This window comes from Toxorhynchites rutilus, chromosome 2 (assembly GCF_029784135.1).
Source record: "Toxorhynchites rutilus septentrionalis strain SRP chromosome 2, ASM2978413v1, whole genome shotgun sequence".
NCBI classification, from domain to species: domain Eukaryota; kingdom Metazoa; phylum Arthropoda; class Insecta; order Diptera; family Culicidae; genus Toxorhynchites; species Toxorhynchites rutilus.
Window position 1 is genome coordinate 305649594 of NC_073745.1, and position 18837 is coordinate 305668430.

At 38.3% G+C, this 18837-nt stretch overlaps 1 protein-coding gene across 13 annotated transcripts in view; it reads right to left on the minus strand.

Annotated features, from left to right (window-relative positions):
- Positions 1–37: 37 nt before the first annotated feature.
- LOC129770843 (coronin-1A-like) overlaps positions 38–18837 on the minus strand; it is a 143060-nt gene continuing 124260 nt past the window's right edge. For all 13 annotated transcript variants that reach the window (XM_055773967.1, XM_055773961.1, XM_055773956.1 and 10 more), the window contains 6 exons: positions 10886–11188; positions 10499–10819; positions 9845–10394; positions 9477–9784; positions 9214–9408; positions 38–2129 (listed from right to left, as the gene is read on the minus strand). In XM_055773967.1, coding sequence (XP_055629942.1) covers positions 2001–2129; positions 9214–9408; positions 9477–9784; positions 9845–10394; positions 10499–10819; positions 10886–11188 — 1806 coding nt within the window. In that variant the 3' untranslated portion in view covers positions 38–2000. The remainder of the gene's footprint in view (positions 2130–9213; positions 9409–9476; positions 9785–9844; positions 10395–10498; positions 10820–10885; positions 11189–18837) is intronic.

The following is an 18837-nucleotide window of genomic DNA, read 5'->3' on the forward strand; positions in this document are numbered from 1 at the left end:
GATTTCTTTTAGTTCTATCAATGATGGGACCACGCTCTTCTAAAAGGGTAGTCTTACATGTATTTTTCCCACCTCGAGCATCGCTCGCCTGCACAATATACATATGTCTTTTTTGTGTGTGCTTTTCTTTTTGTTTGTTTTTTTTTCTTAGCGCTCTGAAGAAGTTGGTCTCGAAAGCATCAATGCTGATGCTAAGACAGATTTGTGCGAAAAAAGCTTAGATAGTAAAACGGATACATCGTTTAAATGCATATTGCCTTCCTATTATTGAGACTGTGGTCTATTACAGTTTTTTTTTTCTTTTCGGGTGTTAGGTTATTTGCTTTATTTGCTCCACATATGGGAATGTTTTTCATTTTGTTTACTGCATACGATTGTGTAAGGATAAAAAGCAGAGAAACGTTGTCACAAAATATACGCTTTCCGCTGGCACTATATATAGAATATGAAAAATGCATGGCCTCTGGAAAATATTGTTATTTTTTTTCGTTTTATCTGTTATGGTAAGCATAAGCGCTGTCCCGCTCTGCGGAAACAGTTTATCATTTGTTCGGTTCTATTGCAATCATTACAACTTCAAAGCGCCTTACGTCTTAGGGAGTAGTGTCAAATGAAAACTAAAACTTAACTAACTTATAACAAGAGTCCACCCCCGGTTTGGAAGGAGGAGGCAAAAAAGAGCCATTATAAATTGCTTATAAACAAAATTAAAACAAAAATGATAAAATTACAGCCAATGTTTGTTTTTAATTATAACTTCTACCAGACAAAAAATCAATCAAAATTTGAGGGTTTAATTGAAATGTGTACTTTGTGTTTTGGCCAGCACAGTGTAAATTCATGTCCCCACATGTTAGCTCACAATTTAGAGGACGGTGTTTCGCGGCTCCATTCCCGAACAACACGGTGTATAATTTCCGGTGTGGTAACTAGAGAGGATGTGTTTATTTGTCCGTTGTTGACCCAATGTCTTCCTATTCCTTAAACTTCTACAAAATATATCCACTAGGTTATTTCTAAGCTTGATTTTCTTCGGTTTACAAATTCAAATGCAAATTTCCGAAAGAAGCTGTTGCCAAGTAAAAAAAAGCCGACCTATACTGTGGCCAGCAACAAACACCCACCCACCCAATTGCTTAAGCTAATGTTCAATCACATGTATCCCCCTCCCTTCCCCCACATTATGCTGTCAATTATTTTTCGTTACGCAAAGCACGGTGTCACGAAACAAATGCACTATATTTTTTATCATCGAAAAGCTAGGCATTGTGTCCGGAACCGGAACACACAAAGTTAGTGAATGAAACGAAAATAATTGATGCTGCTGCCGCCGGCTTTGGTTGCCAAAAAAAAATGTACAAAGCGCACTATGCATAGAAAGATGAGATGCTGCTAGCCTGGCGGAAGAATAAAACGCTCTCGTTTATGTTTTTTTTTTCTGTGCAACGAGAGCATATTGCGGAACCGATTTTTGTTCTGTTTATCTAACGCTTTCGTCGTGCTTAGAGTTTGCAAGCGATGATGAAAGCGAATCCATGTTTCTTTTTTAACGCAGTGTCAGCACTTTTCGGTTCCTATTTTGGAATCGAACATATTCGGTTCTCTATATGTATAAGCTATGTTTTAAGTGGTGTTACACAGGAATGCGTTCCATTACAAGAGAGTCAGTTGATCAGATTGTTCACATTTTTGTTTTCGCAAAGCTTGAAAAAGAACTTTCAATATTATGTCCTGTTTTGCAATTGTGAGCGCACTCAAGTATGTGTATATATTATTGATACCATTTTTAATCTCGTTACGAATTACCTGCTTCGTACTGTTTTTTTTCCTGGTAGATATAGAAAGTTGCAATGCTACGGATAGCGGAGAGCGCAAAAATATACTTGTTTTGTGTCTTTTCTTGATTTTGGCCACAACACACGCCTCGTGACGTGTGTTTGGTGATGAGAGGCATATGCACCTTCTGGTCTTGTCTAGAAGCTGGAAGCGTGGTGGTCACTCTAGCGTTTCAGCTGCAGCTGTAACCGCTTAACTTCGGCTTCCAGATCGCGTACTCGCTTTTCCGAGTTGTGAAGTGACTTTCGCAGGCTCTTGATCTCCTCCGTTTGTTTGTTGAACGCTTTTCGGAGCTGAAAAAGAGTAAAGCAAAATATTATAAATTACTCATATCTGGTCGGTGTTAAGTCAGAGCGAACCAAGTCGCAAAATTGAAAATATCAAGTTATTGATAGCATTAGGTTAAATGATTTGTAAGCTACATTCCACATGTATCAGATTTTAAAAATCACCCGCACAGCAGGGATAACTTATCGAAATTGTTTTGAACGCTCAATGGAAACCCCTTATAGCACCAAACTTCAAACTCGTTTTTCTCGAAATCATAAAAATGTCATATGGTCCGGTCTGACTTAACACCGACCATCTGTGTATATGTGTCTTCAAGATTATGAAAAGGCCTTTTTAATTAGATCTAGGGTAAATGATCTTGGTTTGTCCAATTTGGGGTGTTTTTACGCAACTAGTAAATGCAAATCGATTTTTCTTCATGAAAATCACACATAATCGATACGAGTTTGGGTTTGTTAAAAAGCCCCAAGTCTCTAGTTGCTAATACTACCATAAGGTGTTGATATTATTCAAATTTTTATGTTTTTTAACGATTTTCCTTAAAGAAGAATTATGATCATGGTTTGACCACCTCTGATCATGGCTTGCCCAAAAAAATGATCATGGTTTGTCCGGTTTTAGAAATCTCCATTTTTGAATGAAAACATTTGAATTCACAATTAGATGTTGCATTTATCATTGCTTGAGATTACTGTCATCATATTGATTCATTCATAATTTAGGCTTTCTTCAGAGTATTGCCTTTTCTTGGGCATTTTAGAAGTGTTCACCTCAACACAATCAACACAGAAAAACCATACTTCTGCTATGCGCGAAGCACACCATAAACAAACATAAACAAACTGCAGGGAGCCAAGCGGTTGCCATAGAAATCATGTGGACAAAACAACATTATTGAATTGGACAACTCATGATCAGAATTGAGTTCATCAAAATGCGTTAATTTAATGGTTTAGCTATGTAAATCCGATACAAATGGTGAGCAAGCAAGATGTTTACAATATTTATAAGTGTTGTAATCCAGAAAAGGTCTGAATACGTGCCAAATAATCATCTGGTGATCGATTAAAAGTTAGCTCGAATGAGGGGCGCATTGACACAAATAGACACAAATAGAAAATCCTTTAAAATATTTGATTTCGTAAAAATATACTATCAAACTACTATAAATCATGTAAAAGGCAATTTCATTTATATGTTTCGAAACTTTCGAAGGCCTTATTTGACACAGGATCGCTGAATTAGAGCATTCAAAAAAGTGGGCAAACCATAATCATATTTTCGACTGGACAAACCAAGATCATTTACCCTATTTTTGGTTTGAACATTTGATGGGATGAACCGATTCCCGAGAAACAAATTGAAGGCTGGATGCACTGCAAAGAACTGCTTCCAGCATTAGAGTATCTTCACGTTCGAAGGAGTTATTTACACGAACGTCTTACCAGCATTAACGATGTTATATGAATGCACAAGCTCGTTGATGCTGGTGAGAATAGCATGGCATCGGTTGCTTTGATGCGAATGAACAGGGATTACACGTTGTCAGAGCTGAACTTCGTATATCGCTTCTGAGATACACTAAAGTTGCTTTTTACACGGCTTTTTTATGCAGTTTTTGTAACTTACGCGGATTTCGGATTTTACGCGGTTTTTTACGCGAATTTCGAAATTTACGCGGTTTTTTTACGAGGCACGTATCAACCGCGTAAAAATTCAATATGCTAATTGATGTGACTTTTCACGAAATAAGTTTGTATTGTATCACTGATTGATAGCTGAGAAATAAAAGAAAAGGAGATACAGATATCATGAATGTAGAGCTTGAGCTTGAGCTCGGGTAGACTGTACAATTCGTAGTTGCTCTCCGTGATTGACCTGAACCAACCAAATTGCACAACGAACACACAGAATGATGCTTGGGACTAGCAAATCATACTCGTTGTGCAATTTTCGGTGATTCGAGCTTTAAACAGTCAATAACGACGCCGGCCACGTCCTTACAGTCATCAGGGGAAGGGAAGGAATGTTAGTATGATATTCGACGCCCGAAGGCCAGAAGGGTGGCCTCTATAGCGTGTCTCAATGATATCACATGTCTTCACACAAACTACCTGTCATGTTCAATTTATTTTATTTTCCAATTTTCTCCAAATAATTACTTTATAATATTTAGAAGTGCATACACAATGCTACAAAGTAGCAATAGAACACTTGTAATTTATTTTTTGTTTTTTTTAGATTTGTGGATTTTTGGATTATTAAATTATTTTTTTCAGATTTTTAGAGTTTAAAATTTTTACATTCTTAGATTAATAAATCTTTAGATTTTTTTACATATTTAGATATTTAGATTTTTATATTTTTTACTTTTTTAGATTTTATGATTTTCAAATCTCTTGATTTTTAGATTCTTAGATTTCCATGTTTTCAGATTTTTTTATGTATAGCTTTGTAAATGTTTAAATTATCGGATTTTTAAATTTTCATTCTTTCAAATTGTTTGGGTTTTTAAATTTTAAGATGTTTGTATCTTAGATTTGTTAATTTTTTAGATTATTCTATTTTTAGGTTTTTAGTCATTTTAGTCAGTCTTGAGCTTGAGCTTGGATAGACTGTACAATTCGTAGCTGCCCTCCGTGATTAACCTAAACCAGCGAAATTGCACAAAGAACACACTGAATGATGCTTGGGAGTAGCAAAAAACTCTCATTGTGCAAGTTTCGGTGATTCGAGCTTTAAATAGTCAATAACGACGCCGGCCACGTCACCAAGGTTGGACACTCAGATGCTAACTTGGAAATATTTTCGTTCGATCCAAGAAACACCTACCGCTCCAGAAATCGTTTACAGAATGATTTCATAACTCGATGCAATGCACCATCCGTCATAGAGAATCCAAATCTCTCCCGCTCAATTCTCTTTCATCTCTCTTATTTTCTTGTAGTGATGTCAGCAGAGCTGCAATCCATCACCGTCAATGTCACAAAAAAGCTGACCATAGTCACTTAATTCCTCTCACGGCACGTGAGATCCAAATATTCAGTAGTGATACTCACTATTTTGTTTCTGACACCTAACCAAATGACGGTTGGTTCCAAAGCCTCTCACTGCCGATCGCTCTGTTTACAACTTTACGTTACGAGAGCGGTGGTTGTGGCGTATGATGGTAGTAGAAATGTGAATGATCAGGCAGTTCCAATCATTTTTGACAATCGCGACGGTTGTTTAGATTCGTTTGTTGAAGTAGAAGTTGTTGTTGTTGTTAGAGATGTCTAAGTTTTTTGTTTATTCGATTATCGATTAATCGTGGGGCCAATATTCGATTCATTCGAACAATTGTCTTTCAGTATTCGATTAATCGAGCGAATATTTATTTCTTGTAGTTAAAATGAACAGACATATATAATAAAAAATATTATGGTGTCATTATTTTAAAAGTTACATTAAATATAATTTTCAAATGAACATGGTGCAGCATAATGGTTTTTGAATGAAATGGTATTTAAGTATATTGATAAATTTACCATTTCATAATTATTTTGCGGATCATGAAAGCGATCCGATTGAAAACCGACAATGCGTGTTTTTTTTATTTTGAGTTAATCATTACCAGAACTATTGAAGTTTAGTTAATAAACGTGTGATGAACACAAAAATTTTATTTTTTCATAGAACGAAAGAAAATTGCGATCTCAAAGAATCGCTTAAAAATCATCCACTTGCATTGAGGCTTTATTGAGGAACTTCTTATACCGTGCCATTAACTGCGCCACAAACAATTCCAGATGGAATATATGTTTGCTTCCTTGCTGCATCCGGTGTTCATAGTACCCGGCAAAATTCAACGTTTGCGTCTTCAGACTCGTCGCAACTTTTAACCAGATTCGGTACCAATCCACAGATTATAACATTCGATAGAACGCCTTGGGATAGCAGTTCGTATAGCTGTTTCCTCACCACTTCCAACTTCTGTGGACTTTGTTCAAGGACAATCTGATTGACGGCTTCTCGAAGAAATATTTGCCTGTCGATTTACGGCACCTCTTAGTTGACCGTGAACGGTTACAGTTGTACCTTGCAAGCTTCCAGCATGAGGATAGCGTAATTCTTTTCGTTAGCTCCGAAGGAATGTGCTGAAATGCAAATAGTGTTGTTACGTTCAAGAAACAAACAAATGACAATCTTACATACAAAGTTTTAAGAATATCCTCCTAAGATAGAGCCGGCACTCTTACTCAAGCAACGACTCCTAACTAGAATTGGCGCACAAAATCAATCTGCACGTAGACAAATACTTTTCAATGGTTCTTCTCAGCGCATCCAGGGTATTTTTGGTCAGCTAATCCACTTCAGACAAGACGAGTCTCATATTCCCTCTACCCACTGGGATCAATTTGCTTGATCAAATTCGACACGACCACCCTGTTATATATCACGGCAACTCGATGTGGTAATTACTGCTGATTTCCACCTTCCGGTTCGAGGACGTTGTGAAATTCATTATCTCATTGCGTAGCCGTTCCGCGCCCGGTTGGTAAAGTTTCCGCAGCAGACACATAATGCGAGTTTGGTTACTGGCCTGGAAGGGCCGTAGAACATGCGGGAAGTCTCCCTGGGAGCAAAGATTGATCAGATGCGTAACTTTCGTTTTGTGGTAGTCCAGTTTGGATAGCTGACGCGGTCGGTAGCGGTCAACCCAGAGAGTCATTGTACACAAAAATATTTGATGTATAATGTATACAAAAAATACTTGGTGACTTGTTGTTTTCGTGTTGGCCTTTGGCAAAGTAAATGTCATCACCTCCAGAGTAAATAAAGAGTAGAAATGCCATATCCCTGCAGCCTGCAACTGAAAATATAAGTCTGCAACAGGATAGGCAGGACATCAAGCATCAGTAAAATTGCGAACATGTCTACAAATTTAGCATCGTTGCAATGATGAGAAACAAATTTGGCAAAAAAAAATCGAAGTCGAACGGGTTTGCATCATTTTGCTAATTTCAAACCCGATCGGGATCCGCAATAGAGGGGATAATCAAGGCGTGTCATTCCACAAACTAAGTACTAATACAAATGACACGTGTAATACTACGTAGAGTCGGCGAAGTGCCACTAAAAGCATTAAGGCCATCTGAAAAGATACATCAAATAGTTGGGAACTCAGTAAAGAAACGTAGATACGTATGCATTAGCTGCGTAGAAACGTATGCATTAGTTGCGTAAAAACGTATGCATTATTGCGGTGCGGGTAGGTAAGCACACAAATGGGCAGAAACAATATGTGGTAGAATGGGAATGCTTCCAATTTTCATTAATTTAAACCGTTTACGAATTAGAGAATCGTAATGTATAACATTCCAAACCAATCTTAGAGAATATCCGATTTGATTGGTATGCAAATCATCAGAATTCGATCGTAGCGAAGATAGTTTTGAACAATAACTTTTTTAACTTTTGACGTAGGACTACGTCTAACCGGAAGATATAGGGGGTGAGTTGGAAATCTAGGCACTGAACAAGTAGGAAAAAATGCAAGATTTGGAACGCTTATAACTCGAGCATTTCTCAATAGATCGCAAAGGTTTTTGAATCAATTGATAGGAAATGTATCTACGCATCTATCATAACGAATAACATTTCATTTTTCTTGAGATAAATAATTGAATAATTGTGAAATATCAAGCATTGTCAAAATGCAATATGTGCCCATTTTTGATTGGTCCATTTTGTGCTCCTCAAATCGTACCGACCAAAACGGGCAACCAGAGCAGCAGCGAAAATGAAGCACGATTGGAAAGGAGAAAGAAAAAAATGAACGAAACATTGGTCGCAGTCTCACACATGCGTAATTCTCGAGCCAGCCAGTCAGCTTAAAAATCCCCGCTCCGCTGCCGTAACGATCATTCTCATTCAAACCGTACACCACATCGGTTCGCATCACAACACATCAACAAACCAACCCAAGCAGCCATGTCTGGACATGGCAAAGGAGGAAAAGTGAAGGGAAAGGCAAAATCCCGCTCGAACCGTGTTGATCTGGAGTTCCCCGCAAGGGTAGCTAGGCTGAGCGCGTTAGTACCAGTGCACCAGTCCACCTAGCCGGCGTTATATAGTTTCGGCCGCCGAAGTGATCGAGTTAGCTGTCAAAGTGTGGTGCTTCTAGATTGAAAGTACAGTAATTTACACTTATCTCGACATTTAGCTAATTGGACGGACCTGCAATGCGACATATTTAATTGGACATTTTTGTAAACATAGAGTTCGGGGTCCAAATTATGACCCCACATTGAAAGTCGACACTGTACCACTGTCATCGGAAATGTTCAATTACAGGCCTCCAATCCGATACTGAGTGGTGGTAATACGACGTGCCATTGAATGTAATTTATAATATGTCACAAGCTGGATGGGAAGAAATCTTCCAACTGTGAAAGCTGTGGCGAGTGGCAAACGCAATAGCTAAACAGGAAGGTTTAACCGAACAAGATGGGAATATCGAGTGATAACAAAAACACAACACCAAAGGTTCTTTTCAGAACCATCAACATATTCATAAAGAGTAAACAGTAAACTAATCCATTTTTCAGGTAGATAGGTTTTCACGTATTCACGTAGGAGAAGAAAATAAAACAATATATTTAAAATATATATTTAACAAAAGCTGTCTCCTTTGTATAGTCCTACGTCACTCCGGTTATGTCCCCGACATTACCCACCCGTCTTTTTTATTAATAAAACGTGATCTGTTTTCAGATTTGGCATCTCTACTGAAAGACGTAGTCTTACGTCAAAATCAAATTACAAACACTCCCGGCTGTTGTTCGATAAACTGACAAGAATTTTTAAGAAGGTTTAAAAAGATTCTATATTTTTGGGAAAAGTGCAGAGATTCGAAAAAAAAATTATGAAAAAATGAAGAGTTTTCATTCTTTTATTTTTACTATCAGTTCCAGAAAACTCTGTTGATTATGTGCTTTTCATTTGGCATTTTCATTTTCTTACGCATGATAGTTATGAAGCAACCTATTTATGCTGCCTTTAAATAAAATATCTACGATGTAAGAAACAATTCAAAACACTAACCTCATTCTCCGAATTCAACAGGTTAATATTCTCCAGCGAACTGTTGCGCGAGCTGTTCCTCGAGCCGCTGAGCATGTTGTTCTGCAGGTTGGCAAGGTCCTTGTGGTTCGCCGTTTGATGCTGTCCGAAAATTGCCTGCAGCTGGTGGAACTTGGTGCTCTGGTTCGTCGACGTCTTTTGACTCTTCTCGATTATCTACAAGCAGAATGCCAGATTAACTATTATTAATTATTATTATTAAATTTCGTTGGAAAAAGTCATACCGCCTGAGGCCTGTAGTCCGGTATAGTTGGTTGAGCAAGGAATGCAAACTTCTTCGTAGTGTTGTCCAAAATTCGGTTGTCCATTTCGTTTTCTTTGTTGTTCTTTCCGTTAGCCAATGGCGTCAAATTTCCGCCACCATTCGTGTAGTTGCCTCCGTTCATCGTTGGCCCGTTGGCCGTATTGTTACTGTTTCCGTTCATAGCACCGTGGTTGTTAGTGAGAACGCTGCCGGTCTTGTTGTGATGACTGTTAGTGGATTTACTTTCACTGCGAGTCTTATGACTGGCTGCTTCCAATATTGACTCTCCTAAGAACGGTTTAATGTCAGTGTTAATGTTTCTGGGCTCTGGTTACTTGTCTTACTCACCTGTCTTCATCGATCTCAGCAACGGTTGAGCATTGCGGCCCTGGTACCACTCTTTGGCACCGATTGCCGGAACATCGGCCAACGTATCCGGATAGAGATCGCTCTGGAAAAGGGTGGATTTGCGCGGGACAATCATCGATATGGGTTCGCACACATTTCCCGTTGCATGCATCTTATAGAACCGGAACACCTCACACTGGGAAACATTTAATCCCCGCTTCGGCATAAATCCCAACGCTTTCTGGGGCTGTCCCGAAAGGAACTGGTTCAAATAGTGCACATATGGTGCCTCATCGACCAACTCATAGTATCGAATGTTACCATCGCCCTTGCCAGCCAAATAGATCATTTTTGTGTCATGATCAAAGTACGGAGTTACCACTCCACTCGAACTATCTATCACTTCCTGTGCCAATGGTTTCTTCAAATCGTGTTGATTCCACACCGCAAACTGCCGATCCGAGTGCCGCGAAAAGCCTGTCGTCAAAATGCGGTTGTTGTCTAGGAAAACAGCTTTCGAGCACTTTGTGCCCTGGTGGCATACACCCTCCTGAAATAATCAAACGATGTTATTTCGATTATTTCTAGACAACGATCTACTTTATTGACTTTTGAGTGGAATCGAGTTAGAGCAATTTCGTGCAGTTTACATACCGAAACAACGATACCGCTTCTTGGCTCTATAACCCGCAGTTTCTTATCCTTGGAGGTGGTTGCAATCAGTGATCCGTCTCTGTTGATGGCCAAGCTGTAGATCATATCCACGTGACAATCGATTACATTTAGTAGTGGTGTGTCTGCACTGCCCACGTCCCACAAACAAATGAGGTGGTCAAACCCAGCACTTATGAGAATGTTGGCTGCCGTTGGGTGCCACTCAATCTGTAGAACCTTTCGCTTGTGACCGACCATCTCCATTGTGCTTTCACTCAGATTACAGGTGAGACCGCCTGGCGGAATCTTCCAAAGTTTTATCTGCAATAGAAAAACAAGATTCATTCAAATGTGCCTCCCTTCAAATTACCACCAACTCAAATGTACCGTGCAATCATCGGACGCCGACGCAATCATATTGTCGTCGAAGGGATTCCACTTGAGATCCAAAATTTGGCCGGTGTGACCTATCACCCGGCAGCACTGGAAGTCGATTCGTCCCGTTTGGTTGATTGGGATGACCACGAAGGTTGTGTCTGCCACGATCGCCAGGAATGTAGGATTAACGGCGCAGAAGTTGCCATCGTTGCCGCTCCGCACCACACTGATGTCGGTGTAGCAGCACTCCTTGCGCGTCGGAAGACCGTATACGTGGCGAAACTTGGATGGACGCACCCCGCGGAACCATAGCTGAAATGAAGAGAGAATGAGGGGGGATATCGACATTAGTTTTTGAATTCAATTGTACGACTTTGTTGGACCATCGAAGATAAATTTTGTACTCAAAAATACAAACTTATAAGTCTGAAAAGTTACTGAAATTCTCGCGGTTTCTAACAGTCTGTATAAGGTTCTAGCAGTTTGAGCACATTTGCGAAAACTCAATAAACCTCAGGGTAAGATAAAATCATGAACTGAATTTTGGAACAATAAATTTGGTAACCATTGTATTTTAGGAAGAAAAACCTATAGTATATGTGCCTGAATTGACAAAGTGCCAGGCCAGTTAAAGTTGTTCAACGTTTTCCCGTTGATAAGAAAATCCCACAGCGGCTCCCGTGCCAGAATCAAAATGGCATAATGCTCGACTAGATAATAATGTTTGGTCAATACGATGACTATGGAAATGCCCATAGCTGTCTCCGGGATCGGTGTTTCGAGATTGTCCAAGAGTCAATCCAAACTATGTTTACCTCAACGCAAGGTCCGCTTGTCCGTTATGATCAATAACCCTTCATCTCTTGTAACTTTGACATTTATCATGGGAACAAGTATTTCTAAATCCAACAAAAAATATTGGATCCTAGCAGAATAATATATCAACAAAGAAAAATTTATTTTTTCTTGACCAAATAAATCGAACAGCAACTATGATAATTTTGTATGTCTTCGGTAATGGTAATGCGTTGGAATCCGGACGGCTTTTTAATCCGAACACTTTTCCATTATATTCAATATCATACCAAAACCATAACATCTTTCGCATTTTTAATGAATTTGACTGATAGTTAATTTTGTATCAATTTAGTGTAGTGCCTATCTGTTCATAATAAAATTGTAAAAATCAAAACAAATATTTGTGTTTCGCAAACCCGTGTACGAGATAAAAAAAACACATTCAGAGTACGATTTAAAATCCGAACGGATCAAACGATTACGATGAAATTACTTATTGAAGGAGTTGCATGGGCGTATGTTACAAGCCCTAGAATGAATGGAGCAAGGGTTTTCGATGTTTTGGTTTGAGAGTCTAATGGAATAACAATAAAATAATAAGATTTACAAAAATCAATAACCATTTTCTCTCAAAGAAAAGCAGCTGACAGAATGTGTCCGGGATTTAAAGCAAAAGTGTCCGGATGAAGCTATTTACAAATTTCAAACAAATATAACATGATTTTGTAGATTCTGTGATTCATAACTTACATGAATGCCTTCTAACTCTATGGGAACGGTAATTTTTTATGCTATGATATGTCACGTTTTTTGGTAGTTAAAGTTATCATCGTAGCGCTTAAGTGTTCGTATTTCGATGCATTACGATATATGGTAGTGGTTTCGAATCATAATGATTCCATTCGAGATCAACATTCGATTTCTTTTTGCTTTCCTTCTGTACGTTGAGACATGTCGCATCTTCGCTTTCTTGTGCGATGTCCATGAAATTTTGAAAATCGAAAATTTTTTTTTTCGATGTCAAATGACTTCAAAATGCATGAAACGTCGAGTAACTCGTTTCGAGATAATTCAAACTCGAATCGAACTGATTTTAGTATTATGTATCTTTTTTGAGTTAATATTTTCAGTGTACTAGATTTCGAGCAAAATTTGTCTCGAAGAAAAATGTCAAATTTTTGTGTTTGTAAACGAAGCAAACTTCACGGTTATTGCAAATATCAAAGCCGAAAAGCAAATTTAATTTGATATTATATTAGAATTGTGATTAAAAAGTAAAGATCGCGGAATGTTTTTTGACGACAGCAATAGGGAAGAAGAGAACACGCTTATTCCACAGAGGCGGGAGTGGAGGGATAAAAATGACTCTCTTTCGCTAAGTGAAAATGAGTGAGTTTGTCTTATATATGTTTCCGAAATAAATGATAATAATTATTCTTTTGTTTCAGGGTTTCGGCTGTATATCAGACTTAATCGAGAAGCATTTAAAAACTATTTCGAATGCAACCGTGTTCCAAACAACTTTCAGAAGCACTTCTATTCCTGCAGCTTTGAAATTAGCAGCCGTTTTGAATCTTTTGGCTTCTGGTCGTACCAAATTAATGCATTGAAGGAGAAAACTTTTTACTTGGTATGACTCAACCAACTGTTCCATCAATGTTCAATGAAATGATGCCACTTCTGAAAAGAAGCTTGTGCGAAAAAGGGATCGAATTGGATGCAACATCGTTTAATGAAACAACCCAATATTTTTTCGACAAATTCAAGATATCCGGTGTATTGATGGTACTCATATACCCATTCTAAGGCCTACCGAAAATGAACAAATGTACTGCAAATATAATGCTTATTGTATTTTTTTTGTGATTCTATAGTGCTGAAATAGAAGTATTGTATTTAAACTCACATACTTATATACAGTAAAAGTGTTTTTTTTTCAATTGATTTATTTGAAAGGCTCAATCGCATAAGCTTTGCGGAGTCGCTAATTCAAGGTTTGTTTATACAAAGTTTCAACTAATTGCTATGTTTAGTAGGATTTGACCGAATATTCGCGGTTTACTCGAGGTTAAAAGTGCAACAATTTCTGTGGGACGGGTCAGGTTAGGGATATGGATATGAGGTATCGTTGTCTCAACCGAGAGTTGCCGCGCGCACTGTAGCATTGTGCATAATGACCAGTGATAGCATCTGGAGTTCGACTATCTGACGAGGGTGGGCGACGGTGAGATGAGGGGGCGTAAAAACCTGTTTTTGTGCGATTTTTTTTTGTTGCGGTTTTCTGTTCATGTGCGATTTTTTTTTGTGCGGTGTATGTAAAGAAGCATATTTGACGAAACTATCATCCATTTAGTTTTTTTCGATGGTTGATATGCATATCAGTGCGAAAAAAGGATATTTGCGTCTCAATTATCCACTTCTGAAATCTTTCCCCTCCTGTCATCAAATGCTCTAAGTTTTTCTATGTTTTTGCATGACATGATTTCTAAAGACGCGTCCACATTACGCCAATCGGCCTTGGCCGCCCGGTAAAGCCGAATAAATGTGGACGTACCGCCCGGGCTTGCCGACGTGCCGAAAACCGACTCGAATCAAACCGAATCCAACCCGAAACAAGTGGGTCCGGTTCGAGAAAGTCCAACCAAAACAAAACGAAGTAAATTAGCGTTGACGACATTGTGCTTCGTGTGTTCGTGACGGCTTCGTGCATCCGATGGGCCTTCGGCTTCGTGCACCCGATGGGGCGTCTACATTACATAACGAACCGAATATGCCGCCTGGTACAGGCCGATCGGCATCATTCGGCATAATGTGGACGCGCCTTAACAGCAACACGTTTCGACATGCAACTAAAAGCACATAACAGCCACGCGCAACCGAAGAGGCAAAGTGTCCCATCGCAAAGCAGGGAAACAAAGGGAAATTGAACGATGAATGGCGTGGATTTGAGTTATTTTCTTGGGGGAAACTTTTTTTATGCGGTCCCTATCTACCGCACAAAAAAGGTTTTTTTTCAAAATGTATACCGAACACGATTTTTTAAAGCTACTGGTGAAGTTTTGCACGTTTTTTTTATACAACGTTTTTTGTGCGGTTCCTATCCCCCGCACAAAAAAAAAGGTTTGCCTGTAAATAGACGTTGGAACCAAAGGAAATGCAATTGAAATTTTCTTTGATGTAAGGTTTAATATTAGAATCAACGTTTCACTAATATTTTCCTATATTTCCTATACGAAACGAGAACAAATGTCTCGACAAAAAATTGTTGATAGTCGTATGGGAAAATGCTAGTGAAACGTTGCTTTTAATGCTAAACCATAAATCAAAGAAAATTTCAATTGCATTTCCTTTGGTTTTGACGTCAGTTTGTACAAGTATATGAGTGTAAATAAAATACTTTTACTTCAGCACTGTGGAATCACAAAGGAATACAATAGGCATCACATTTGGAGTACACCCAGGTTTTTTTTACGCGGTTTTTTTACGAGGTTTTTTTTTACGCGGATTTTCGAATTAACGCGGTTTTTTTTACGCGGATTTTCCAATTAACGCGGTTTTTTTTTACGAGGTACGTATCCCCCGCGTAAAAAAAAACCTGGGTGTACATTTGTTCATTTTCCGTAGGCCTTAAAATGGGTGTATAAGTACCATCAATACACCGGGTATATTGAATTTGTCGAAGAAATATTGCTTTGTTTCATTAAATGAGGTTGTATCCCATTCGATCCATTTTTCGCATAAGCCGCACAAAAAATATATATATTTGAATTCGCTGTCCCGTCCCAGCACTCGTTGTTTTGTCCATTGCACAATGGTCCAGGAAGTGCATTTAAGTTCCCGTCTAGAGCATCGACAGTTATTTTCTAGACAAAAACTTTACGACAAAGTTATTACATATGATGAAGCGCTCATTTTGATGTTATCAAAAATAGGGTTACCAAAATTTTCGATGAAATAAAAAATCTAACTTTCTTATCTTTATACATAGAGGTGGATAAGGTTCGACAATGTTTTAGCCTCAGTTATTTCAACAGGTTAAGTCCCGCGTCGGTCCCTGGGGACTGACACCGAAATTTCCGTCTTTTTTGCACCGATTTCACCGGTCCAACAGTAGACTTTTCCTTCGGAGAGTGTCGGCATTGGGAACGAAAACAACAAAGTTACAAAATGATATTTAGAAAAGTCCACTATCGATTCGCTGGGACCGACGAAAAGTTCATTGTCGGTCCCCTATTTCGGTCGGGGCTCAACGTGTTAGGCAAATTTGTAGAACAAAGTTTTTTTCTATCTCTTGGAATCACCGATATAACGCCATTTTTTCTATGTTGCGTTAGGGCCACCATGTTTCTTTGCTCTAACTTTTAAATTGAAAATTTTACATGCAAACTGTCTTCTGAAGACTTTTAGAGCTTACTAATACAAATATTTTGCGATGCAGAACTTGTCAATATTGCAACTCTACTCAAAGTTATTGATATTTCTAAAAAAATATATAAAAAATGAACATCGACGGCATTTGAGGGGCTTAGAATGAAAGGGGTGTAAGTGATTTGATCGATTTCTCTACATCGACTCTCTCTTTTGGTCATACCTTAGCTGTAAATACATTCCCAGCTGTATTTGACAATGTGGAAGATAGGTCAGAACCTCATCTATCGGATTCTATAGCAAATTTTAAATTGGAACGTTTCTGCAGTTGAGTTATTAACTGAATAAAAAGTTGATGAAGAGAAATCGGTCAAGTCACTTACACCCCTTGCATTCTGAGCCCCTCATTTGAAAGAGCATACTTGACTCTACATAATGTTGGATTTCCAAAACTATGTTATTTTTTGTATTTGAGTAAACTAAAATTGAAATCATGAGTTTTTGGGTGAGAAAGCATCAATAACTTTAAGTAGTTCTCCATCACAAAATGTTTGTTTTGATAAGCTCCAAAAGTCATTCCAAGACAATTTTGATGTAGGATTTGAAACATAAAAGTTAGAGAAAAAAAACCGTTCATTCATGATCATCCTAATGCAACTTAGAATAAAAAGCGCTATATCGGATATTTCAAGATATAAAATAAAACTTTGTTCTACAAAGCTGCTTAAAATAATTGTGGCTACAACATTGTCGAACTATATTTGCCTCTATCATAAAGATAAGAAAACTAGTTTTTTTAATTTCATCGGAAATTTTGGTCACCCTATTTTTGAAGACATGAAAATGAGCACCCTATCATATGTAACAACTTTGTCGAAGACAGTTTTTGTCTAGAGAATAAAGATCTTCCATGAAGTTTTTTATAGCGTTTTCTATCTTTTATGTTTGCCCCAAAATGAATGACAAGCGAATGAAAAGAGTGTATTTTTTGGAATGAAACATCAATCACTTTGAGTAGAGTTGCTATATTGCCAAGTTTTGCATCGTAAAACGTTTGTCTTAGTAAGCTCTAAAAGTTTTCTGAAGACAGTTTGCATGTAAAATTTGCAATATAGAAGTTCGAGCAAAAAAAACGTTTTTTATGGTGACCCTAGCGTAACTCAGAAAAGAGTGCTACATCGGTTATTTCAAGAGATAGAAAAAAACTTTGTTCTAAAAAGTTTTCTTAAATAACTGGGGCTATAACATTATGGAACTTTGTTTATCTCTATCTATAAAGATAAGAAAGTTAAAATTTTGATTTCATCGTTATTGTTGATCACCCTATTTTTGACAACATCAAAATAAGCGCTCTATCATATGCAACAACTTTGTCGATGACAGTTTTTATCTAGAGAATAACTGTCGAGCTCAACATGCTCATTTCCACTTAAATGCACCTCCTTAACAATTGTGCATTGGCCTAAAATAACTTTTCTTCAGAAATTTGAACGACCAACTCATTAAGGTAAGACGCCTGTGCTTTTCCTAAATCGTTTATTTTTACAGGCTCAGTTACATAAGTTTGAAGGAGTCAAACTCCTCACTGTATTGTTACAAGTATATATAAACATTTTTCCTTTATTCTAATGTTAATGATGTAGAAAACCGATTACTTGCGGTCTACTCGAGTTTAGAAGGACGACATATTTTCTTCAGGAAAAGGAAGGGATATAAAGATATGTTGACAATGTTCACATTCACATTCATCACACTCAATTCTTAAGCCTATCTTATATCTAATATGTATTTACATTTCACCTTATTCTATTGTTAGTAAGAAGCGGGGTTGATTTCTCGTGAAGGAAAAAGAAAAGGAGAATATAAGGATATAAGGACAAACAGACACGAAGATCGATACCTTTTAGGAAGACATATATTTGGGACATGTAATCAAGGTCTAACCTAGCCAACACATCTCTCACCGCTGCTGGGCTGCCTCCCTCTAGTCCGAAGAGAGTTTTCTAAATTCGATCTGGCAACAAGATACACCTCGCACGACCAAACAACGTGTTCAATGTCGTGGTAACCTTGGCCGCGAGCACAGGTATTGCTATCGGCAAGATTAAAACGAGAGAGTAGCGTGTCTAACGAACAGTGATTGGACATGAGTCGGGAGAAGGTGCGAATAAAGTCCCGACTCAAGTCCAGACTTTTGAACCATGGTTTGAGGCTAACATTAGGGATAATCGAGTGAAGCCACCGGCCCAATTCATCCTCGTTCCGCTTACGTTGCCAGTTAGCGATGGTATTTTTACGAACAAAAGAATAAAATTCATTGGAGTCGATTTGACGCTGATAAATATCGCCTTCAATTGCACCTACCTTTGCGAATGAGTCATCTCTCTCATTACCCGGAATTGAGCAATGTGAAGGGACCCAGACAAAGGTAATGAAATAACAGCGTCTGGTTAAAGCACTCAAATTTTCTCGTATTCTCTCAAGGAAGTACGGCGAGTGCTTTTCCGGCCTCACTGAACGGATAGCTTCGACAGAGCTAAGACTAACGGATAGTCAATGTAATAGTGTTCAACAGGTCGTGAGGCAACGCTATCCAGCGCTCAGTGAATTGCTGCCAATCCAGCACTATACACTGAGCAGGGAAACTGAAGACTGTGGGAGGTGCTGAAAATTTCGTTGAACACTCCAAATCCTGTGGAGTCATAGAGGACCCATCAGTAAAGTACATATTATCACAATTGATAGGCCCATTCTTTGCATTGAAGATCATAGGAATGATCCCCGATCGATGATAA